At 45.2% G+C, this 25,265-nt stretch overlaps 1 protein-coding gene across 4 annotated transcripts in view; it reads right to left on the bottom strand.

The window, feature by feature from the left end:
- The window catches only part of CD82 (CD82 molecule), a 46,232-nt gene that overhangs the window by 14,578 nt on the left and 6,389 nt on the right, over nucleotides 1-25,265 (bottom strand). For 2 of the 4 annotated variants that reach the window (XM_068945569.1, XM_068945570.1), the window contains exons 2-5: nucleotides 24,821-24,923; nucleotides 10,293-10,374; nucleotides 4,096-4,168; nucleotides 486-610 (exon numbers count right to left, since the gene is read on the bottom strand). In XM_068945569.1, the coding sequence (XP_068801670.1) occupies nucleotides 486-610; nucleotides 4,096-4,168; nucleotides 10,293-10,355 (261 nt within the window). In that variant the 5' untranslated portion in view covers nucleotides 10,356-10,374; nucleotides 24,821-24,923. The remainder of the gene's footprint in view (nucleotides 1-485; nucleotides 611-4,095; nucleotides 4,169-10,292; nucleotides 10,375-24,820; nucleotides 24,924-25,265) is intronic. The other 2 variants (XM_068945568.1, XM_068945571.1) reach the window with 1 other exon arrangement.

Here is a 25,265-nt window from a genome sequence, read left to right as displayed (position 1 = left end):
GAGTCTCTCTTGTCTATTGCATTTTCCACCAAAGCTGAACTTAGCAGCACAGCAGGAAGCTGGTAACTCTTCTCACTCTCTTACTGCTCTTGATACTTGTCCTTGCAGAGCACAGAGCTAAACGCCAACTGGAAAGAGATGTGAAGAGGTTGGGGCGGGGGGAGGACAGAGGTTCACTCAGGACTTCTCTCTTCAGTTCAGCAGTCCTCTATCCACTCTTTTCAGGAAAAATGTTGTCAGTGAGATCCTCACATTTCTCAGAGTCATGCTGCTAGCTCATCATCAGTGATGTTTCAGGAACCACTGATGGCAGCTTGTTGACTGTTGGAGAGTAAGGGGTGCAAGTAGATATAAAGTACTGGATCTGAGCTGACCTGGCACAAGTACCCTCCCCAGGAGTCCTGAGCCCCAAGCTACAACCCAATAAATACTCTGCAGGAGAGGTATCAGACAGTGGATCGAAAGGTAGCAATGAATTCTCTCACCAGACCCAAGAGACATCGAATTTCATTGACTGCTCCAAGACAGCCCAGGAACCCCATCAGCATGGTGACAGCCCCAACACCAATGAGGATGTATGCACCAGTCTTCAGGGAGGGAGATGAGGTCTCTGTAGGGGCCAGGAAAGGGGACAAAATGAGCCACTGACAAAAATTACATTTGCCATCACTATCTGGATAACTGCCTACATATCCACTCAATCATCTGATGTTGACTACAGAAAGACTGCATAGAGGCATATCAACTGCAGGGGCAGAATGCTGCTTTTGGGTGTCTTCTGATGAGGGAAGGCTTCAAAGGCAAAGACCTGCAGATCTGCATCATCTCACAGACATGAAGACTCCAGGTCTCTCCAAATAAGACAGGAAGTTAGCTGCTTAGTGGATTTTAAAACTCCTCATGAATGCATGCATATGAGTGAGAATAAGGTAAACAAATATATACTACCCCATCACCACTATGTATTTTCTTCATTAACTCCCTCCTTTCCTACCTTCAGCAAAGCTATTTTTCCAGTCTTAAAAAACTCCTTTTGGTTTAGCTTTTCATTTTAATGTGCTCTTCTTTGCTCCAGCCATTCTGTTTTTAGTTATCCACTTGCAGTCCAGAGTGGGACATGCAAACACAGTGGAGTGAAACATTACACAGTAGCTACAGCTAGCATTGAGCGTAGACTATGACAAGTTGGTGTTAAATGGCTTGTGAGCAGGCGCTCACTGCAAGCTGTTGCACCACCTGTATGTGACCCCTGCAAATAGGAACTATTCCAGGATCAAAATAGGGATCGTACTCAAGTCTAACTATTCCTACACATTCTCCTGGCTATCCCCTACCCTTGTCTGGAATTACTATGCCTTCCCATTCTCACTTTTTCAACCACATTTAGGTAGCATTATTTTTGATGCATGCTGGTGCTGTCAGTCCTCCTCCCTCAACATTTAGTTCTGCAAGCAACAGAAGAAAAAAACCTTTACTTGGGTTCATCCCAGGAACATTTCCTGCAGAGCAGGATTGGAAGGAGCAAGCGTTATGGCATAAAAGTCACAGAGATATACTCTTGTCTAGAAACAGTAATCAGAAACCTCATTCACCATCAGACATTTTTAAAACTGCAAGTTGCAGAGTGTAGGGGAATTCTGGGCATCCAGTGATTAATGAAAATAATGTTCCTAGAGTTCAGCTTTTAGTCTCCTGGAAAGAAGTCCTAGGAGACAAGCTTCCTCTGAGCTCCTCTGGAAATAGGTTAAGAAGAGAGAGTAATTTAATCTAGACTAATACTCTTTCCCCACGCACACTTCCCCCCCCATATCTGATACCTGGTAGAAGTCACTGACCAGCTCCAAAACTTTTTCCCCACTAGAATGTGCTGAACAGAGGAAAGAGACCAGGTATTAGAAAATTAGGACTGTTTACTGCACTGGTCAACTCGGACATTTTATCCTTGATTCATTTCCAGGCCAGGATCTCCCTGGCTGGATATAACGTCACAGAAATCAGAACGGTAAACAGTCCTGCTCCTCCCTCCCCACCAGTTATGCGACTCTTACTGTGCAGGTTAGGCCCTGATGTTGCAAAGCATTTAAAGCAGCAGCAGCCTTATGAGAGCTGCCATCTGATTTTAGCGGCCCTCACAAAACTATATTATACCCTCACCCAGAATCTACTCAGCCATGATATGAGTTTTCAAGTGCCTGGGTTATAGCACACCTGTAGTGCTAGAAAGCAATTGCTTAGTCAGCTTCTCATTAGAAGAAAGAAAGAAAAAGGTATTTCCAATTCCAAAGCCCTTCAAAGAAATCACAGTGGTAGTGGGAGCAGAATTTGGATTTGTGCTTCTCATCTGCAATACATCTCATCTTGCAAAAGAAGGCTCTGCCGGCAGGAAAACTCCTACTCTGTTTGCTGTTGCTCCATGTTTTCTCCTGAGCTGGGCAGGCAGCCAAACAAGTACAACAGGCCCCTCTGGCAGCAGGCTGGAATGCCCTGCTGTGCAGAGCTCCCTTCCCACACCGCCAGGGTTACTAAAGCAGAGGGAAAGAGGGGTAGGCATGGGAAAGGAAGTGAGGGGGCAGGGAGAAATAGCTGAGGCTGGAAATCGCCAGGAAGGAAGCTAAAGCCTCAAGCGCTCACTTAGCAGAGATTCTGGGTAAAATGGGAAGAAACAGAGCCAAAACCAGGGACCTAGTACCTTCACAAATGGCAGCAACACCCATTAGCCTGGAGGAACAGCTGCAGAACCAGCAGTACTAAACAGGTTCTCAGTCTGCGAATGGTACTGCACACAGCCAGGCCCTGGTAAGCTCCTTTTTGGCTAGCTGCATGAAGTACCTTTCTACTCCTGCCCCCACTTTATTAATCACCACCCCTTACTGTGCTTCTTGCCCATCTAATACTGCAGCAGCAAGTCAGATGCCCCAGCACAATAAACAGAGCATGCAGCAGCGTCTGGTGCATTCTGGCATTACTGGGGTGCTGTCTCCACCTAAAATCTTCCAGAGTGAGGCCAGAGCGGTCAGGGCTGGGAAGATAAAGCCACCTGCAGGATTGTAGTTGGGAACAGAGCTATGAATACCACTACTACTCATTCCTTGGGCAAAAGGAATTGGGGCTGCAAACATGTATGCTACTGTCCTGCTGCATCCAAACAGGTGTCCAAGCCAGTGAGTCTGCAGATAGTGGGAACGAGTAACCAGATTTGCTGAGCAAAAAAAGCTGTTTGAAGTCCCCTCTAGAGAAAGGCACAAAGGAAGACAACCTTGCAAAAGGGAGCTGAGCTACTCATTTGGTAAGAATCTGCTTATAGAAATGCAAAGCTCAGGCTCAGCTAAGCTAGTTCAGTTTTTTTGTTGTTGCAAAAGGTAGTCCCTCTGGTCTGACTCAGGTTGCTTCTCTTGACTGATTCAAAGGGGAAGAAAGCTAGCCCACCACATGTGCAGTGACAAAAAGCCCCTCTGATGCTCAGGGTAGTCCCTTGTGAAGTCTGCACCATCTAATGCATTTTAGAAGCCAGGGTATTAAAGACTTCCCAGCCCCACACCTCCTCCCTCCCTCATTTGGATTTGCATTCTCTACTGCTTAGGAACAAGGGTGTACTACATACTGCTGCTTCATGTACACTGAAAGTAAAACCAAGTATCCTCTTCCTTTTGCATTTTAAGTAGCTGAATTGAAATAGATCATTCTAGTGGGAACTTAGGGGACTCCCATAGCAAAACTATATTAAAGTGTTGGGGGCCTCAGGACAGGATGGTAATGAGGAAGCTGTTGTAGAACACAGCACACAGTGAAAATAAGATGAAATATTTCATCTTAAATGTAAGAAAGGACTAGTGTTCTGCATTGCTGGGTCAAGAGGTAATGGTGTCATTCACTGTGACCCTGGTGTTGCAGTACATGAGAGTAGGAAAAATCTTGTTTCTCCAGTGTTTCTCCCTTTCACCTTGTTCCTTGCTAGAGTTCTATCTTGCTTATACACCAGGTTGCTGCACAGGTCACACAACCACACTGTCACCCCCAAGTTACGTCACGGTCATGCGCAGCCCCAGACTAGAGTCAGTTCAGAAGGAGGGAGAAGACGAATAAGCACAGTCTTACGTAGAACTGCAATGAAACTGGTTTTGTCGGCCAGAATCCATATTCCAAAACCCAGGATCACAGCACCTAGGATCTGAGAAAGCAGGGAAAAAAAAATATATATATAGATATATATATATATAGCGCTAGCTTATTAGTTTACACAAGTAAGAAGAAGCAGCCACCCTTCCCCATACTTCCAGAGAAGAAACAATCACTCTTTTGCTGTTCCGACCCATCTCCCCCGTGGTACTCCTCCCAAAGTAAACAGGATTAGCATTGCTTCAGGAAGACAGCCTCAGCCAACTGCACAGGAGCCCCAGGTTCTGCTTGGCAGTTCTTCACACAGCATTTTAGTAGTACATGATGTTGTACAGGATGGTAGTTCAAAAGAGTCTGGTGAGAAGAGGCCCATGTTGCTAAAACCTTGCTGTCTAGAGAAGCACAAGGTAACACCACTCAGTTTCTGTAAAGAACTGACAAGTATCTAACACATATGATTAAAAAAATCTTTTGAATAGAGAAAACCTTGATCGTATGGACCAGGCTGAGAACTAGCAGCCAAAGGATTAGGTATCTGACAGCGGGAACCTTCCCGGGAAGGAAATCTAGGGTTTGCCAGACTCTATCATATTATATATTATGGCTCCAACCCATAAATGTAAAAATTCACCTTTGCATGCAGGTTCCCTTGAAGTGCTTTACACAGTGTGTCCCTTCCCAAGTCAGGCCTAGGCATTTTGGCTTGTGCCCCTGCTTTATACCAGAATACCCCAGCCCTCCAAGCACTCCAACAAACATTATGTTATCTTCCCACCAACAGAAAATGAAATATTACAAAACAACAACCATGGTCCCTGTCTCACTCACCACACAGTCTATCTAGGGCAAGGATTAGCAGAGCAATATATTCCTGCGAGCACTCAGATGAATCCAGACACAGAATCAGGAAAGCAAGAGATATACAGCTTTCCCAGCTCTTGTTCTGAAGTGGGGGGGGGGGGGGGGGGGAGGAACATCCTCATTTTAGTTTCTGGATATCACAGTGCTTGATACTGCTCTGTGAGCTGTTTGCATGTAGGTCATCACAGCTCCCAAATGAGGATCAGAGCACTACAGTAGCATAACAAAGTCTCTTTGCTGAGAAGCCTGCAAGTCTTCAGGTTTGATAAGAAGCTGAAACTTGTGCCATTCCACCAATTAGAAGTGGTAAAGGCTGGAAGCCACTTGCTGGGCAAAGATCTAAAACAGACTTTGAAGAAACAGGGGAGGGACAATAGGAGTCTAAGTGAGGTGGTTCCAAAAGAGAGGAGCTGCAGGTGGTGGTTCTTACATCAGCAGGATTTCAGGACAGAATGAAGCATAGTACTAAGTCAACAAGGGTCAAGAGTTCTGTACTTCATTAGAGTACAGTTATCCGAGAGACAAGGGAAAAGCCAAACCATCATCTGAAGCAAGCTAGCAGACAGGGTTGTGGGGACAAGCATCATCTTTGCATTTTGAAAGTTTATACTATGCTTCAGCTCCTCACATGAGGAAACTTTTCAGAGCTCAGATATAGTAACACTCTGAAATAAGCTGGCTTGGCATAAGGCATAACACGCCGTTAGCTCTGGGAACGGGATTAGAAACTCACCAAACAAGTTCCCAGTACTTGAAGATGGATGAAGACGACTGACTTAGCTGCTGAAAGCATGTAACTTGTTTCCCAGAAAAATGACAAGATGGCAGCAACAAGAATCACCCCTGGCTGCGTTGCATGCTGCATGACAGTACAGCTACACTGGAGCAGCTGATCAAACCAGAAACGCCTCTGGAACATACAACAGCTGGAAACTCCTAAAACACTCCTCTCAAACTTGCTATTCCCAGGAACTGCTGAATTTACAATTTGAGAGACAGTCTCATATTTAACCCATAGTCTTAATAAAATATTTGTCTTGAACAAAGATGTAAACCAGGCTGTATGTGACATCTCTTTTGGCTCACTGACCCTAAAATGTCACCTAAGTTTTGCTGTTGCTGACAAAACACAGAACTCCTGCTGAGCCGAGTTCCTGGGAAGTTATTTGTTATGAGGTACCCGTACTATCCAAGGCCTGTTTTGACTCTGATCTTTGCTCTAGTCCCCAACTCATGCATTTGCCAGGAGCTGCTGTGGAAAATGCTAAATGGGGCAAGACAGAGAGGAAAGAAAACAGAAGGAGAAAACAGTCTCATTAACGCTATTGTTATTTCCTAGCAGGATAATATCTCTTCTCAGTATCTAGAGGAGTTTGCTTAGCATAACAAAGCTGCTTCTACCACTAGCTTGGCTTCAGACCCTCTGTAAAGGAATTCTGTCCACCTCCCATAGAACTGAATTCATCTGTTCCAGCGCTTTAAATCACTGAGGTGGAATGTGGATGTCCCTTCCCCACCCCAGGGGACAAGACTTCAGCAAGATCCCTTCAGAGCCCAAGCCAGAAGGATGCAGCTCCCTCGATCACAGGGCCAAAGGCAGCAGGAAACGGACAGTCAGATAGGCAGTTTCCTAAAGCAGAACCTAGCGAACATGGGCATTGCAACATTAAGCTGTTACTGAACTTTAAGCCCAAATGAGCCCGAGCCCAAGGGAAGCCCCACTGTCAGCATCACCACAAGACAAGCTGCTTCAGTGATGGAGCCAACATGCCTTCCCAGAAACAGCAGCTGTGGGTCTCTGGCTGTCCTCTTCCAATACCACCCTCCTTCAGGCTCAGATTGTGTGAGGCAGGATCTCAGCCTGGCAAAGAGCGGCCAACAGAAGGGGTCTCAAACCTGAAGCTTTGTTTAAGGCAGCCCTCTGCTCCAAATACAGGACTGTTGTAAGTAGGACAGGCAGCCATACAGTCTAAACAAATAGTTTCCAGAGGCTGCTAAACTTACTTGAGGGAACTGTTTTCCCTTTAAGGGGAAACATTTACTGTGGCCCATGTTTGCTACCTATGATGGAAGAGACACGTTAAGTCTAGACCTAGATAAACTGAGCTTATACCCTAGGCTTACATTTCTGGCATCCTTTGAAGGAAGTAGGCAAGCAGTCCAAACAACCGTCTTCCCTTTAATCAAAGCAGGTCAAACCTTTCCCTGAAGTAAGGTTCTGAGGCTGCAAAACACCACTAAGTCCCTGAACTACTTCAGCTAGCAAGGGACCTTCTCACAGTCCTCTTCACTGTGGAGAGGTGCTATTGCAATAACTGACTAGCTTCCAAATGAGTTATTGGTGTCTCTAAAGGCTGAAGCCAGGCTGAAGAACACACTTTAGACAAAAGAGGGCTGACTTGCACAGGATACAATCACAGAGGCTCAGTTCAGGGTCCAGAGCAGACAGAGAACTCCATCACCAGCATTAACATTCATATTTGTGCAAGCATGGGAGTTTTGTGCAATCAGTGTAGATGTACAGAAAAAAACAGTCACCTTAAGCTGACAGTGGAAAACAAATGAGCTGGAATAACTGCCCAGCGTACAACTTTCACTCTGGGGCCTGACTGACCTTAGCCTAGACACAGTAACATAAGCTTTAGCAGGTCAGGGGAAGGGATAGGAACAGTTTCTGGGGATCACAGCCAGATGCTCTCCATAACAAAACTCAACACCTAACGGTAAACCAGTATGAGGTACGCAGAACCTGTCCTTGCTGGGAGCTCATAGCAACTACAGAGAAGCAGTTTCTCTACCCTAATAATGCTGATCTAGGAACACTTACATCGTATAACCTTGAGAATCTCTATCCAGACCTTGAGCAACCATAAAAAGTCTCGTGTCAACTACATGCTATTGCCATTGGGAGAATAATGGATGCTGCCCTTCTCAATATCAGGTGTGTGCAAAAAGCATGCCATCTGTTGAGACAGAAGCGTGCTCCAAATCCTCACTCTGAAGAGGCATCAAGTTCCCCACCAGAACACAGCAGCTTTAAGGACCTCCTCTCCACAGAGCAGCTTGGGAAGACAGGCCCTGTGCTGAAAGGCAGGCTTACTAAAGAATTTATTAAAGCAGCTTCTCTCCACGGTCAGACAGAGACCTCCTCCAATCCCACCTTGAACTTATACTCTCCAGACACAGCTCAGGATATCAGTTCACCTTTCCACCGAGAAGGGCTGGTTGCTAAACCAGAAGAGTTTTTTTGGAATAGGCTTTGCATAGGACAGGGAACAGCTGAAAGTGTTCCAGAGAACAGCTGTTTCCCATCACCTGCAACCAAATCCAGGGGGCTGAGGGTCCCCAAGAACCCATGGAGGGAAATGACACCCACAATCCCCCCCAAAGTCTTGCAGAATATAAGAAAATGCTTTTCAGCCCAGACCTGGATCAACCTGACAAAGCAGTTGCACTCTGCCTCCTGACACCTCAGCTATCCCCAAAGGCTGCCCAGAACCATGCCTTCGCTGAGCAGTGAAGGAAGAGGAGGGTGATGTGGAATAGACATGCCACAACTACTGCTTAAGCATCCAGCAACAGCAGCAACAATATTGTAAGGCAGCACAGTACTTCAGGCTGTTGACTTTCCTACCCTTCCCCTCCTATATTGGGCTGGGCTTCCTGAAGAGAACTTTCTCTATACAGGGGTTAGGTAGTGTCCCCGTCTATGAGCTGGTTTAAAAATACCACCTCTTTTCCCTACTGCTTCCTCTCTGACACATATTGCAGGTAGATACAGTGAAGGTCAAGCTTCCCTTAAAAAAGAAAATAAAGGACAGCACTTACTTCAAATACAGACTGTGGCTACCCTATAAGCCATTTGAGTCCACCACTTCAGAAACTAACTTGGATCTACAGTTGGGGTAAAGGCAGGCAGGAAGACTAAAAAGTGTGTGTGTGTGTGTCATCGTTTCATGAGATGAGATAGCCTGGATGCTAATACTTCTTCAGAGGAGTCCTGCACTAGCTGGAAGAAGGGCCATACAGGACTCATTTGGACTCTCCCCATCCTTAAAGTGGGCCAAGTGAAAATGTGAAAGCTCTAGTGATGCTTTAAAAGGAGCACTTGCCCCTCCCCCCAAAGTCTTCCCCATCAATGCATGGAGCATCCCTGACCTTTGGCTCTTAGACCAGAACTAAATATTCTTAGGATGGAAGCAACACATGGAGAGGAAAGAGTCAGCAGACCAAGCCAAGGGAAACCAGATCCAGATGTGCCGCTTGCAAACCTTGAGCTTGTGCTCCAGCATCTGTAGCACAGCAAAACAACACGGAAAGTAAGAGTGCAGCTATGTTCAGGGACAGAGATTAGAAAACAGTACTCATCCTGTCATGCTTGATTTCCCTCCCTCCCATCTTGGTCCTTCCTTCCCCTTATTTGCTGGATAAGGGGTAACAAGATAGCCCTGTTTTCTTGATGACATGATGAAACCTGAAATCACATCCTTTCCAACTACACCATCTCACTTCAGAAGGGCAGCATCGACAGCACCACCCCTAGCCCACACTGGTTTCTCTGTTCAGATGATACACTACTTAAACTTCACAAAAGGATGCATGTGAGAACGTGTGTGGGAGGAAGGACAATAGCTGAACTGGGGTCACGCAGTCAAGCCACTCCACCTCCCTCAAAACATAAGCTCTTCCAAACCTACTCTGATCCAAAAAGGAGCTCAGACTGGATCTTTTGCTAAGGCTCGCACTCAGAAATGACTCCATCCAGTAGGCTGCCTCAGTTCTTCAAACAAGCCTGCCCCAGGCCCCCCCCTTCCTCCAAATTCCATTTCAGATAGACGACTTGGACTAAGTCAACTTGTTAAAAATCAAAACCAGCCGTTGGGACTTGAAATGAAATTAGAGCTGTTCTTTGAAGCCTGTCTAGCCTGTTTAAGAAGGCACTTCCGTTACTCGGCAGGTTTTGTAGCCTGGCTGTTCAGGGGCAGCTCAGCTGCTGCTCCAGATGTGGCAGAGAAATAGGTTACAACTGTTCTTCTTCCACAAAACCAAGTAGCCTCTGTCCTCCTTTCCCACTGAAGGGACCTATGGGCATTAGACACCGCAGGTGGGTACTGGGAATGGCATTACTCAATATATCCAGGAGTTGCACAATAGCTGTGATGTCCCCTAGCTTCAGGGATTCCCTCCCCTCCCCATCTCTTCCAAAACTCTGGCTGTTTTGTTTACACACTAAGCCAGCATCCAGAGAAATGACCTTTCCAACCAATTTTGGTTCAGGACTGCCTATCCATTCTGCAGACACTCAAGATACTTACAAGGAACAGAAGATTGAAGAGAAAAAGGAAGTATTTGGTGACTTTTAGGCAGCCAGACCCCATCTTCTTTCACTTACAGGATCTAAAAATAAAGCAGAAAGACAGTCAGATGTGTTAGTATCATGTCCCCCCAGGCAGTTTCTGAGCAACACTCCTACCCTGCGAGGATCTCTAGATTGCTTGGTAGATCTCAGAGCAAGCACACAAAAAGCATGTTCTTGACAGAGACCGAGTTGCCTCTTCAGGGTAGCAAAATAGGACAACCTAGTCATTACTAATGCAAGTAGCCAGGGCTGCCAAGATCTCCTGAAGAGTGACAGAGGGCTTGCAGCAGTTATAGAAGGGATATAATCACAGATATGCTGCTAATTCCATCACTATGTTTGCACTAACAGCATCAGCCAAAATGCCAACTGTGGCTGCCAGTCCCAACTGAGAAAAGTGATGCACTTATCTGAAGAAAGAGATCACAAAGCCAGTCCCTTCCCCAAGAAAATCTCATCTCCGCTTTTCCTTTAAGTAGTTGAAGGAACACAGAAGAGAAAGACCAAGAGGTTAGTTTGAAAGGCAGCATCATATCCAGCTTTCTGTGCGCAAGTCAACACCTGATGACTTGGCAACTCATGAGATTTTTGCAGTCTGCTCCATAGCCACATACAACCAATTCATTTGCAAAATAAAGGCAGGCAAATTTTCAACAGGATCATCGCCAAAGCCATCCTCACAAGTTCGAGACAATGTGGGAGCACTGATGAGATGGGATAGCAGTTTCAGCTTGTTGGTAGCAGCCACATAAACACATAAAAGTGTGTGGGATGACTAGCAAGAAATAGACAGGGCAACAGACAAAACTCCAGCACACAGGTTCACCATACAGAGAACATGGTATAGGTACATATAGGAGAATCCATGCTGCAAAGAGCATCTTGTACAGCACACTCCTTTTCACTATATCATCTGTGGGTCAAGTCAATGGTAAAGCATTTATAGCTTTACTGTGTCTGAAGTTAGCTCTGTTCAATTAACATTCCTGGAACGTAGGCAAATCTGGATCATAAGGGGAAAGAAGGGCAAGGTGGCTCTTGCTACTGCAAATCCAGCAGCAAGATAGCAGGATACCAGCAATGGATCCTCATCAGGTCTTTGCACTATGGGACTTCAGGGTAAATAGATCTGTACTACTGCAAGCTGCCCCAGTTCTCACTTGTCTGATAGCAAAGAGTTCAGAAGTTAAAGAAATTCTCTGCAGACCACCTTCACTACTGGAGTTAGTCTCCTCCTGCGGAAGCACCAAAGCCAAGTGACAGATGGGGTGGGGAAATTTGTTTCAGAGGTCAGCTTTCCTGCTTCTCCTCCTTCCCTCGTGCCCTGTTATGTTTTCTGTGGAGGCAGTAGAAGGCCTAAGTTCCTTAAAACTTGCTCTAGCAAGCTGACTGCTTCACACCAACCATGCCGTCTAAAGAATCAACGGCCACAGGAAGAGCAAGACTAGGCTGGAGGTACCAGTCTGGCCTGGGAAGAGCCAGCCCCAACGGGGAGTAAGGTCAGCAGGGCTGCCTGCTGCCAGCTTGGGCGCACCAAGGGTCACTGGAGCCCAATATGTTCTTTTGCTTCAGGCAAAGGCTTGTGCTTAATCCTATTAAATATTCAGGTTAATTCCAGAGCTAAAACGGTATGTGAGCCCTGTTATAATTTACTAGGCTTCCAGTCAAGCAATGGTCATTTGCAGGCTACCAAGAGAGAGGCTGAGCCTGAACTCTGGCTGAAGACAACACTACCGCTCTGATTTCAAAGGATGCCCCAGCTTGAGGCTGTGCCACGCCCACAGCTGCACAGCCCTAAAAAGATGCTATTGAGAAGGGAAAGTGGCACATAAATACAGTCTCAGCAAGTCATGACACAGCCTGTGCTTCAAAATCCCAATATATAGCAGTTGCTGCACTTAAGGAGCTGAGCTCCTACAGCACTATCTGGTTAGCATCATCTCAGTCATTTTTTAATTCAGTTAACCTTCTCAGATCAGAATGCTGCAGCCCATAAAGCTCAAGATCTTAATGGCAGTAACACCCAAAACTAGGTCCTTGAAATACAACTGGGAAAATTTCTATGGGAGTTTTCTGGGCCATGTTTACACCAAGTATCAGACAGTATTCCCATTTTCAGTCCCTTCAGCTGCACTCATCAGCTATGAACTGCTTCTGTTCCACCGTTAGATGCACTATACAACAGTTGCATCACTGCCAACTTATGAGAAGTGATGGATGGCTACCTGTTGGCAGACTTTCACCCCTTGATTACAGTAGCAAGTTTATTAAACAAGCCTTGCTCATGTTAGAGCAGTCATCCTATCACATATCATATGCCAGTTCACTCTCAGAGAGCAGCGACAACCCAAAGACCAGAACTTCCCTTAACGGTATCTCAGAAGAGGGATAAGTGTTTGAGCATGGAGAACATAAACGGTGCTTCCTTTGAACTGGGTGCTACTCCTCCTTTCCTCTGTAGGATGAGGAACATTACAGAATCACAGAATCGTTTAGGTTGGAAGGGACCTCTGGAGATCACAGAACATTCTCTCGGGCCATTAATCCTGGCAGACACCAACAGCTAAGACTACACTTGGAGAGGATAATTAAGACACCAGTTTCCTGATCCAGCTGGCTTGCTTACTGGCTTCACCATGAATACAACTCCTCTCTTCATAGGATCACGAACTGGAGCCTGGCAGTCTAAGCAGAACACTGAGGCAGCCAGGTCCTTAAGCAATGATGAAGGTCTGTTGTGAGGGGAAGGAGTGTTTTTGCTACTCTTCAACATAGCCAAGAGCTAAACTAGATAACCTACTGCACAAGTCAGCAGACTTTTTAAGTGAAGATGTCACTTTCTCAGGCACAATCCCCCTTATTTTCACGTTTCAGGGACAGTTTCCAGTGCTTGCTGATTTGCTGCACGGCACTAAATAGCCCTATGCTGCCCATCTCCAACTCTGCTCATGCTATTTTGCAGAATCAGGAAAACAGATTTACAGAACTGTTAGAATCATTATAATAGTTTCCTAAGATAATTAAATAGGCAAATAAGTTGACAAGAACTGCTTTGGAAGAAGATACACCGGAGGTGACAGAGTAAAAGATTTCCTTTCAGGACTCCTCTGCTGTCAAGTTTTTGGGTTTTTTTTGTTGTTTTTTGTTTTAAGTATATTATCTTTAATGGTTTAAAAGAACCAACTGTGTGCACTGCAACATTATGTACTCCTCTCCCCTTGCCACAGGGAGATGTACCTCTTGCATAGCTCCTGGCTACAAGAAAGTAATTTAAAGTACAGTTTCCAATTCAGAAGAGAATCAGGTGAAGTTTCCAGGGTTTTTGTTTGAGCTTTTAGGATACTTCAGGATTTCACATATTGAAACATTACATGTTTTCCAATTCTTCTGTTATACTGAAGATAAACTTACTTTTGTTCACTACAGTAATGTAGAGAGACTCCTCAAAGCCCCACTTTCTAAAATTGCACAGCTGCTCACAGAGTTGCAACACCGCAGTACAGAAGTAGCAGCCGAGCAAAAACTGAGAACGGTCAGGTTTGGAAGCAAATGAATTCACAGACACCACAACAGGGCATATCTATGGACAACATAATTTCAGTAGCTTTTCAACAAGCTAGACCAGAAGTTCCTGCAACTTCTATCTCTACAGCTCTCATTCTTATACACAGCAGCGTAGCGCTTGGCTAAACTCTGGAGTCTTGTCAGCCAGTGCTGGCTGTGTATTGTGGCAGTCAGAGCTGAACATTCACTTTTTAAAGCTGGCCAAGTTTTGAGCTTTAACATCCTGCAGCAATGCATGTGAACTTTCCAACTTTTTGATTTCACTGACTGTCCACCACTGTCCTTTGCTTCCTCTTTTTCCTCTCCACCTCAACTACTTTGACCATTTGAGTTTTTGTATGCTTTCATTACATCCTTTAACTAAGCAGTCCCACCCATTCTTTTCAACAATCCTGCCCACGTGTCTCTGATTTTCAATGTCATTCTCCAGACTGATGCCAGCTCTGCAGAGGATTTCATGACAGACTACTTCAACATATATAACAGTATTTTTCTTAGCCTCTCATTTCCCACCCTTTAAAGGCACACAGGATTATTCTTGCATCTCTAACAGTTTGCTGTTTTGAGGCACTGCTGCAGTAAATACCGGACTGTCAATACAACCTAGTCAGCTTCTGTGCAGTTTAATCCTAGTCTTAGCCTGGCTTCAGCCCTAAAACCTGTAGTGAGAACTAATCCCAGGAAGGCATTAACTGATTCAGGACCTTGGGGCTTGCCACAGGAGAGGATCAACACTCAAGTCTGTACAGGCTAAGCAGGCCTCAAGAGACTGCCTCCTGTCTCCTTCACCACCTCCAGTTTTCAGGCTTCCCCTTCTCCCACTGAAAGGGAAGTCAGTAAAACCAGAACGTAGAACACAAAATCCAGGACACGTGTGTCTGAGGAGAGGCAAACAGAGGCCTGCTTTGTTAGTGACAGCAGAAGAGTCCCATCACAGCTCAGGGATTAATTTATTTTTGTAACAGGAGCCTGTGATACTTCCAATCCCCTTCCCGCAAAAGGTGACTGCAGCAAAGGACAGATGATATTGAGAAACCTGAACGCTTCTCCCTCCCAGCCACACACAGCACCAAGAGCTATGATCAGTCAGTAACACGGGAAAGAGCATGCGCACAGATGTTACAACCACGTCAACTGTGGGGCTGAGAGCCCAAGTTAATTTTTAATTGCAATTCTGCTCTCTTGAAATAGATGCTATACTGCTTCCATCGAGCAAGCACTGTATGTTGGCTGCTCACTGAAGTGATATTTATGACACTTAGCTCAGGACTGTACATGCCTGCAGCTAGCAGCAGTTCAGTCTTCATCTGCAGCACCATTCTTGCTGTTGCAATATAGGTTTCTTCCTGATCAGCTCTGGCAGCTGAAGCACTTAAGCTGTCAAGTTACTGTATGGTGCTAGTAAGGGGCTCATTTACAAGAGTGGCAAAGGAGAAGGAGACAAGCTGGAACAACCTTAACACAAACCAGAATAGATTAGTTTGTGGAAATAACCATCGCAGTATGTTTGATAGGCAAGTGCAAAGTTCTTCTGAATTCTTTAGGAGAGTGCGCATACATGCAAGAGCGGCGAGCTCTGAAGGTCAGCTCCAACCACTCTGCATCAAGTAGGAGAGGGTTTACATTTGAATGTATATTCATAGCCTGTAAGATACCATCCCCTCTCCCCCAGACCCTCTTTCCATAAGGAAAGCAAATGATCAATCACAAAGCAGCCACAGGTTTTTTCTGTGTGCTTAGGCCAGTTGTTCCTTATTACCACCCTCCAGCCACTATCTCCAGGGAATTTAAAACAAAGGCAGACGCTGAAGAATCTGATGCAATAAGCTTTTACCAGGGTAGGAAGAAGTCAAAACAGCACCAGAATTTGAGTTTTCCCAGCTGCTATTCCTCTGTCCCTACAAACACCCCAAGCGCTCTGTATGGCTGAAATGCTAGCTCATTTCTACTATCCCTCCTGCTTGCTGTTGGCTGAAGGAGGAACCTTTAACTTTACAGAAGTCTAGATGCAGCAGCCACCGTTATCCTAGCTATGCAGCTCATCCGAAGGCTCTCGATTCTTCACATCTTGCATCTGATGTTGCAGCTGGGATCTCTGGAGGAAAGTACAGCTACTCCACTGCAGCAGCCTCCAAACCAGTCTCAACTGATCAGGAGCACTGCAAGGCTTCCACAGTGCTTCCTGGAGAAGGAGGCAACATCGTTTTCCTACAAGTATTGAAGTCCTATATATCATAATAAATTATTGCCTTCCAGATATTATTCCCCAGGCTAGACTTTAAATCTCCAAAGCTCTCAATGGGCTGGTCTTGCCTCCCTTCCTTCTTTCCATGCCACAACAGTTACCAAGGTTATCTGGGTTCATTTGCAAACAGCCTGAGAAGTCCAGGAGAAGCAGGAGTTCCCACTACCACACTCTGGTCACAGAACTGGCTCCCTCTGACCAAAACAACTGATATCTGTCCCATCTGGTGAACCAGGAGAGGATCAGCAAGCTCTGGTTCCGTAAACGTGCTTATTTGCACGTTAACTTGGGTAAAGCTAAGGCTATTAAGACCACTGCAGTTACTTTTCAGAGGAACTTGCTTCCTACTCCAAAGTTGGAAGAGGCAGCTGCACACCTCATTCCTTAACACAAATCAGAACCAAAGGCAGCTATCCCAGGCTAGAGACTCACAGAAGCCAGCTGGGGATTAAAAGTCACTCATTAAATAGTCATTCCTACATCCAGCTCCAAGTCTGGCACCTGCAGACCTGTAGTAGAGAACAGGCAGCTCAGAAGGCCCCTATCTTTAGTGGCAAGGGAGAAGGTGGCCCAACTTTGGCAGGATTTTGAGCTTCTGTCCCACCAAGACAAAGCTATTGGGAATGTATCTCTATCCATACACACGGAGAACTAGCACTTGACTATCAGAAGGACTCCTGGTCATCAGTGATGAGAAACAACAGCTTCACACAACAGTACAACAGATCAGTTAATGAACAATGACAGAGTTACCAAGTGTCCTGTTTACCAAGCTCAGCATTGCCCTAAGGCCAGAGAAGACTGAAGTTAGTCATGGTAACATGCAAAGAATATCTGACACAGTTCATTTCGTTGACATTAACATTCAACAGCCTTGGACTCTTCACACACCTGGGAAGAACATCTTGTCTCCTGTGAGCAAATAGCTGCAGAGTCAATGAAAAATCTAGGTCTGAATTCACTGAACTTTTCTTTAAGCTCCACTGAGATAATACCAGCTGTGTAATGACCTTGAAAATAGAAACATGATCATGTTTGGGGTGGAGACTTTCCAAACAGTATCCCTTTTCAAGTTCCACACCAACAGTAGGATTTGAGGGGAAAAAAATTAGGGTTTCTAATTAGGATTACCCTCTCAACCAGAACGACATACCTACATCTGCATCCACAACAGTGGCTATGTCACTGATATAGCTGTAGTTTCTTTTCGGAGGAAAGTGTCAAGGTAAGGTAAAAATTATTTCTTTCTACATAATACAAGTTTGAGAAACAGGAGCAAGGAAAAAAGTTTATGCTGAACAGAACTTGTCTCTCATTCCATCTATTCAAGAGATAACTGCTTCTTATCTTAAGTAGAAGCCACTGCCTTCTAACTAGAAGAGACTGTGCTGAGGGCTAAGCACACCACAAAGGGCAAAGTCAGACAGCAGAGATAGCTATATTGGCCCGTGAACTGCAGTAGCATACTTAACTGTCAACAAACTTTGATCTTGCTAGTTAGAGTACCAACAGGCACAGTGACTGTAACATGACCTTCTGCAAAATATGTGCAAGTCCAAGACCCAGGTGAGCATGCAGGGACTGCATGCTTCCTATCCCTGGAGTAAGAGTCGTAAACTAAAACAAAAAGAGTGCTGCTACAAGTACTCCAGAAATATTGCTGGAAAGAGTAATTTCTCAGAAGCAGCATCCACTTAAGCTGTAGAGGTAGATTTGTTCCCAGTGCACCAGATAAGACATAAAGCTTTTCCATTTGATGTCTGCAGTTAGGATACTGTTATGTTAATAATCTGACAAGTAACAGTGTCATCTAGTTGAGATACCAATTAGAAAGCAGCCTTAGGATTGTCTAAGATTGCAGAGGTTCTTCAGCATGTTTTACAACTAAGCAACAAGCAGATGTTGTACATTTTGGTGGAAAAAATATTTTAGAGACGTATCTCTGATGCTTGAGGGGAAGTGATTAGATATTTATAAACCAGTGTCATAGAAACCAACTCACATTTCAGTGTTGGAGAGCAGAGTAGGTTTTAGAAGTACCCATCATCGCTCTGTATACATGCAAGGGATGCAATCAGATTTTAAGAACATCTGGACTTTACACTTCAATCTGAAAGCCAGTATTTAAGCAGGTCTTCAGTTCCTGACTGGGAAATTGAGAAAGTTCTTTGCTATTTTCAGTCTATACACTCATGCTTGCACAGCATGACAGTCTGTTCACAGGACTGTCCATTTCCCAACTTAAGCAAATTTTTCCATACGCTAAGACTAGAGAGAAGTCTGCCAAAACAAAACAAACCGTTCAAGACATCTTCTGGGTCTCTCCCCCCTGCCCCCCCCCCAAAAAAAAAACTTACTAGAAATATTAAGCAGAAGTAAAAGCTGCAAAAAGTATGGTTTGGTGGATTTTTCTCTTTTTGATTATCCTATATTATAAAGTTATTTACAAAACAAACACTGCAGGTGAAGTCCAGAAAGCTCTCCAGACTGACTAAAAACAGCACATGCTGCAGCAAAAATGCATCAATTTCAGAAAACTGGTTGGGCAACTCTGTCACTTGACTATATTGGCTCTTTAACAGCCTCAAAATGATACTAGTTCAGCTTTGTTTTTCACTTGGAGCAGTCATGCTGTAAACTTAACCTCTGAAACAGATGCCTCTGCCAGCTCCCTCCTCCTGTTAAGAGCAGCTACTGTGTCAAAGGCATAGGCCTCAACCCTGACTTGCTCCACACCGTTTACTTCCATGGAGGAACAAAGACCAGGAGCCTGAGAGCAGGGCCAGCTCCTGAAGCTGCAGCACTCCTAAACACAGAGGGGAGGCTGGCACACATCAGGGGCGCCCCGCTTGCACTCGGGTAACTCCCGGTACAAATACATACATGGACAGGCTCCCAAGCCTCCCTTCTTAAGAAAGGGAGGTCTCAGAGGTCAACAGATCTCATCTGAGGAGTTATGCAAAACCTCTCCAAATGCCCCTTTGCTTGGTGCCTTCCTGAGACTGTCAGCAGCCTTTCTTCCTTGCCCAAGTCATTTAGATGCTACCATAGTTCAGACACTTCTACGGGCAGGACAGAAAACCAATATGAGGTTTTATCTAGTGCAAGAGACAGTGCCAGAAACTCTCAGACTCTGCAGCAGGAACCAGGTAGTATTTATCTTTTGCCTCCTCCTCCCATAAGGTGCAAAGGGCTGAGGACTTTCTACTCTTGAGTTTCCTCTCTAAACAAGTTGTTTTTTCACAGTTACTTTCGTTTTCTGAGCTGGTAGGGCAGAAAACTAGAAGGTGTTTAAGTTAAGAACACCCACACCAAACGCATTTCCAAGAAGTTACAGGAATCTGCCTCAACTGGGAAATGAGGTTTCCCATTCCCTTTGGTTCTTTCCAGGAATTAGCAAGGATGTAGTAAGGGACCAAAAGGAGTAGGAGTAGTGTTTTACGCCCAAGAGGAGTAGTGTTTCCCAGTTTAGCGGATTGAGCAGGAATTAAATACCCTCCTTCTCCACCATCACTCTGCCCCTATTAAGCCTTGTGACTGCACCCCTTTCTCCACAGATATACGGATGGAGAAAATAGAGCCATTAGAGCCAATAGAGACATTAGAATACTTCACTCCATAACTGGGGTCAAAGGCTGCTAAAAGCTAGGCACGAGTGATTTTTCATCCAGAAAAGCCTATGAGGAAAGAGCACTCCTTCATTTTTCTTGAGCTGGGGTCTCCCTGCTGAGCCAACTGACTGCTAACCAGAGCATTAAGGCCCCACACTGCTGGGCCCAATCGACTCTCTGAGAAGCGGATATAGCTTCTGGCACCTGGATTGTCCCCAGGAGTTGTTTCCTCAGGGCCCATCCACACTATTTCAAGTTGCAGAAAGAAATAACAAGAAAACTGTCACACAGGAAGTGAAGAAGAGACCTCTGGCATGCCATTCTGAATGCCTGTGAAACATTAGGATTAAGTCAGCTATCCCAAACAATAGAAGAGACAGACTATTAGTCTACTTTAATCATACCACATGCTTTGTATCAGATCCTTCACTGATAGCAAGACACTGATCTGAGCAATCTACAGTTTTAACATCTTGGCCTCAAAGGTCAAGCAGAACTGGAAGAGTATCACACACCCAGCATGCCTAGGAAGTCACAAAAGTCCTATTGGCATAGAAGAGTGCCCTAGCCCACAAAGAGGTGTGACTTTTGGTTTGTTCACATAGACAAGTTCCTTACCATTTGTCATTTTAGGCATCTTGTTTTTGCCAAGTATACCATTTGCTAATTGCAGCACCCTCATCATTCACCAGCTGTCTATCTGCCTACAGCTCCTCATGCTACTGAATCACTCCTTTTCCCATGTAAGTATGTCATCACTGTTATGCATGACTGTAGAAGACTGCAGATAAGCAGCTATAAACATTAGTCTGTAATCTTAGCGAAGACCTACTCTACCATAATCATGGCTATTTCACTAAAACCTAAAGATCCCTACTGCAGAGCTGCCAATGCCTAGAGTTAGAAGTGCATGACCTCTGCTCCATCCAAGCAGGCTTGGACTGGGAATTTGAACCTCCTGACCTGACCCAACCCAGAGAGCCAATGAGATGGACTGAAGTCTTCTAGTGTCATATTAACTATGGGCATCTGCAAGGCTCTTGCATAAGTATTTTGTGGTCTCTCCCCGACATTCACATTGGGATGGGCAAGGAAAGAAATTCAGCAGGGGAGTCTCCCTAGCCAAATTAAATCAGTTTGCTAGAAGCTGATTGGTATGGTTAAGTGAGGAATCTGCAAATTCAATAGGACAAAGCGATTCACAAGAGAGCAGTACCATAGCCATGAAAGGCTATGGCTTGATGTAGTCTCTGCACTTAGTGCCTTCTGCCCCAGGAGAAGCATTACTGCCTGTCAGACTGTCCTGCCATCACATTCAACATAAGACATTGCACCTTGGTGGAGTTCAGTCTGCCTGCTGGCGAGATGAGCATCATCACAGACTGTCTGTGGACAGACATTTCACAAAATCCTGAATTTCAGACCATGGATACTGCTTGAGACTACCAGCAGGCATGAAGGAAAAAGAGAAAGCCACAGTCATAAGAAGTTCAAGATAAAAGGAACTCAGGACTCAGACAGTCCTTCTTTCCGGAAAGACAGCAGGAGGCAAGAAGAGCCCCAAAGTACAAAACTTTAGAGCACAGGTGTTTTGAGTTATTCCTTTCTACCTAAGAATATCCCCCCTGCAACCACATTTCCCCCCTCTGATACCACATTGTCCTGCATTTATAACTGGCAGTACCTGTCCACAACAGCCAAACCCCTCACTGATCTGAATACTTGGAGAATATAGCTCTGAAGCAATCTCCTGTTTTATTCTGGAAGGGTCAGTCCCAGCAGGGACTGCTGTACAGTCTCTAAGATTTATTGCAGTATTGTCTAGAACTACCTTTTCCTTCCACCTTTACAGATAAACCACCTAATTCCCCAAGCCCTTGCTACAGGAAGGGGGAAAAGAAAAAGGAAAAGAAGAATTTTACAGAAGTACAGAGTTGCACTGTAAGTAGCAAGAGTAACACAGCACAAGTTGTTACAGAAGCTGTAGTGAAGCAGCTTCATTTCTAGCCTAAGAATTTTATGAAGTGAAATACCACAATAAGGAATCTCAGCAGACAAAGCTGGAAAACAAAGGGGGCCTCCTGACAACACAGAGCCAGCTGGGAGAGAGGGTCAAAGACTTTCGGTTTCACTCCAGTGAAGACAGCCCTGGCAGCCGAGGCAGAAGGCAATGCATGCAGGTGTTTTGCTAACCCACTGACTGTTCTGTTTCCAGGCAGGTGATGCCAGCAGACTTAACTGGGGCAATGGGAGAACATGACTCAGTTACAGATCTGATCTGCCACCTGCAGTTAAGATTCCACCATCAAACACCATCCGAAGAAAATCGATCCATCCTTCCAACCACCACATACGTAGGTTAAGGACAGGGCTGCCTCAGGCCAAGAGGAACAGACAAATGGCTTAAGTTCCCTAGGAATTTGGCAGTTAACACAGACAGCAAGCCCTCGAAAGCTGGGTCTGTTCTGGGAAAAGGAGGGGCTTCCTCAGAGTCTCTAGATTTATACATGGTGTTCTACTTACGGTAGTCTGGAAAATGGGTTAAGCTGAACCAGAACCAAGGGAGACTAGGTGGCCTTTTCTGGTTTTTTTTTGAGTGCGTCTCTGTCCTTTTCTAAATTTAGAGCACAAATATTTCAGAAGCCTATTTGATGGAGCAAAGCTCGAAGAACAGGATGGAAAACAGCAGTTTGGAGTGTTCTTTTAAGAAAGAAAGAACTTACATCCAGAATGACCAACTGGTTTACAAATATCAGCTAAGCCTCAATGCAGAGATAAGTGCTCCCATATTAGAAGCAGGACTATCCTGTCTCAGCTTAAATCAGTGAATTAAGATTCAGGCTAAGAATACTTTTAATATGGATGCAGATAGATTTTTGGAGTATTTACCTCAGTCCCACCATGTTGCTCTCTTCCCTCCACAGCCCGTTCCCTGAAACAGACCCTTCATACCTCACATTGGTTCTATAATTTTTACCATGCCAAACTTAGTAATGACACCAAATTATAATAAGTTGTCTTATGCATGCTACCTAAGTAGATAAGGACCAAGAAGTAAACCTTCCTCTGCCCCCACTATACATACGCTTCTGTCCTAATAAGGGGTGGGTAAAACCCACACTAGGAAATTTCCACTGCCTACTACTCCTTCTACAGAAGTCTTCCAACAGCAGAATCACCCACCACAGGAAGCCATTGCACAGCTGAATGAACTGCATCTTTGGTAGATGGGGCTCTCCACCAAGATCCTGGGCACAGGAGAAAGCATCCAATAGCACTGGAGTGCATGACGGCTTCTAAGGTGAAGGATGACCCGGCTCAGCTTGCACACTGCTGTGTAGGCTGTTTCTCCCAAGAGCAGACACCCCACTGTGAAGGCCTTTCCTCTTCAAAATGAGCAGAGGGCAACTGTTTAGGTTCCCATGGGGCAACTCTGGGTGCATAGTCATCTAGCTACATATACGCTAGGAGACAATGCTTAGGGCATTAGCTAGTCAATAGACATGCCAGAAAAGTTCGCTATCTATCCGAGGCTGCACAAAGGCAGGGATTTGCTTTTTTACTACAGGGTCAAGTCTAAGCCACTACCAAGACAGTGACAGGCCAGTCTCCTCTCCCCTGGAGGCTCAGAAGCCGCAACTCGATGGATTTGGAATGAACACAGAAACAAGCTGCCTCGGAAACCACAGGCAAGACTGCAGCATCAAAGGAGCCTTTGAGGTCTTGGACTCAGATCTTAAAGCAGCTTTCTGTTCCTTGAAATAGCCCCTTCTGCTGAGGTTAACAGCCAATTTGATGCCACTTTCAATGCGAAGCATGGAGCAGGTAATAAAGGAAACTTTGACATGTTGGGAGTCCCATACATGTATCCTGCATGAAAGGCACCAGCAGCCACTGATAATATCTCCTACCCTTTACCCCTCAGAAGAGGGCATGAACAGCCCCCTCCCTCCATTTTAGCTGCATGGAAAGCTCCTCCTTTCGCAGTAGAAGCTATTCCTCTCTCAAAGCAACTGGTGAGAGGGACATGGGGAGATGCATGGGCACACGCAGTATCTGGCAAGGGGCAGCTGCTCTGGACAGCATCTGTGACTTTCTGTGCCACGCCATGGCTGCTGCTCCCAGGAGGAGGAGGGGGCAGTAGCTTCTTTGGAAACCCAAGTAAGGGCTCAGGCTTGCTTTCGGGGCCTGACCTACCCCACAGGGCCCCACTCCTCCACACCACCAGCCTTTTGTTCCCAGAGCTCCGTGAAGGCCATGGCTCCAGACAGCCATTGTTCTCTGGGGACTCCCATTGTATTCCCACATCCCTCCTTTGCATTCCTACACAGCTCTTGTCAGCGGAGGCTCACAGCAGACCCTGCACAGGAGCAGAAAGAGTAGAAGGAAGAAAGGCAGTGCAATTTACTGTGTTTCATATGGTTCACTACGGCTTCTCCTCAAAACTGGGACCTACAGACGACTGTCAGTTCAGCAAGAGCCGTCTGGCACGAGAGCTTTTAAGCAGAAATCTTTCCTAATTAAAAGAGCTTCCTTAGGGCATACACAGATTTACCTCACAACTCTAGAGGGCTCTTTAGTAATTCCACGTGCAGTTTCTTTGCAAAGCCTGCATTATAAAGGGACTTGAACGCAAAGATGAGTACAGCAACTTCTTAGACCATTAGGAAAGGTACCTCCCTCAGCAAGGTTGAGGTTTGGTTGTTTTTGGTTTTTTTGTTTTTTTTTTTTTTTGGAAGAAATACTTTGGAGATGAATATATTTAGAATTGTTGCCTGCCTTTTAAGGTCTCGGTTTCCCCAAACATCTAGCAGAGACGCTGTGAAACAGTGAAGAGAGTTGCAACCTCTACTGCATCAGTGCAAAATTCAAGATAACAGCAGGAGAAAACTAAGCCTTGCTGACCTGCAGGGCAGCAACCTCCTCAACCTCAGTCCAGCATGATATACTGTATTTATACTTCTGTTAACAGTGAGAGGGAAGCTTAACTTGGCAATCAACAGATAGGAAAATGGGAGTGAAGAGACATAAAACAGTTTTTTTAGTAAAATGAAACAACCCAACCTTACTGGGAAGTTGACAGTGTTGCAGCGAAGCCACTCAAGACTGACTCATCCCCCGTGACTTCAGTCTATGCTGACACACATTGCAGACACATGACCATCTCCTAGGGGTCAAGAGGATGCTTTGATTGTTGCACACTGCCAGCAAGAAACAAGCCTCAGATTTAATGCACAATCTGAACAGCAATATTAGAAATGGTGTCCTAGCAGTACACGAGCCAGAATGACATCCTTTTACGTAAAGGATACTCTACAGGTTAGTTGATTACAACAGCAAGGAGATAAATACAGCAGTTTGCATGATACCCTTAGAAACCCAGACATGTTAGTTGAAGAGACCCAAGTCTCAGAAAAACATTTGACATTCACACCACTGAATAAAGACCCCCTCTAATCTGTGTTCAGACGTAATGCACACCCCTCACATTCCAAGAGATGTGAGGTAA

This window comes from Struthio camelus, chromosome 5 (genome assembly GCF_040807025.1).
Source record: "Struthio camelus isolate bStrCam1 chromosome 5, bStrCam1.hap1, whole genome shotgun sequence".
Classification (NCBI taxonomy): Eukaryota; Metazoa; Chordata; class Aves; order Struthioniformes; family Struthionidae; genus Struthio; species Struthio camelus.
The sequence above is the reverse complement of the archived record's forward strand: the minus strand, read 5'-3'. Positions and strand labels throughout refer to the sequence as shown.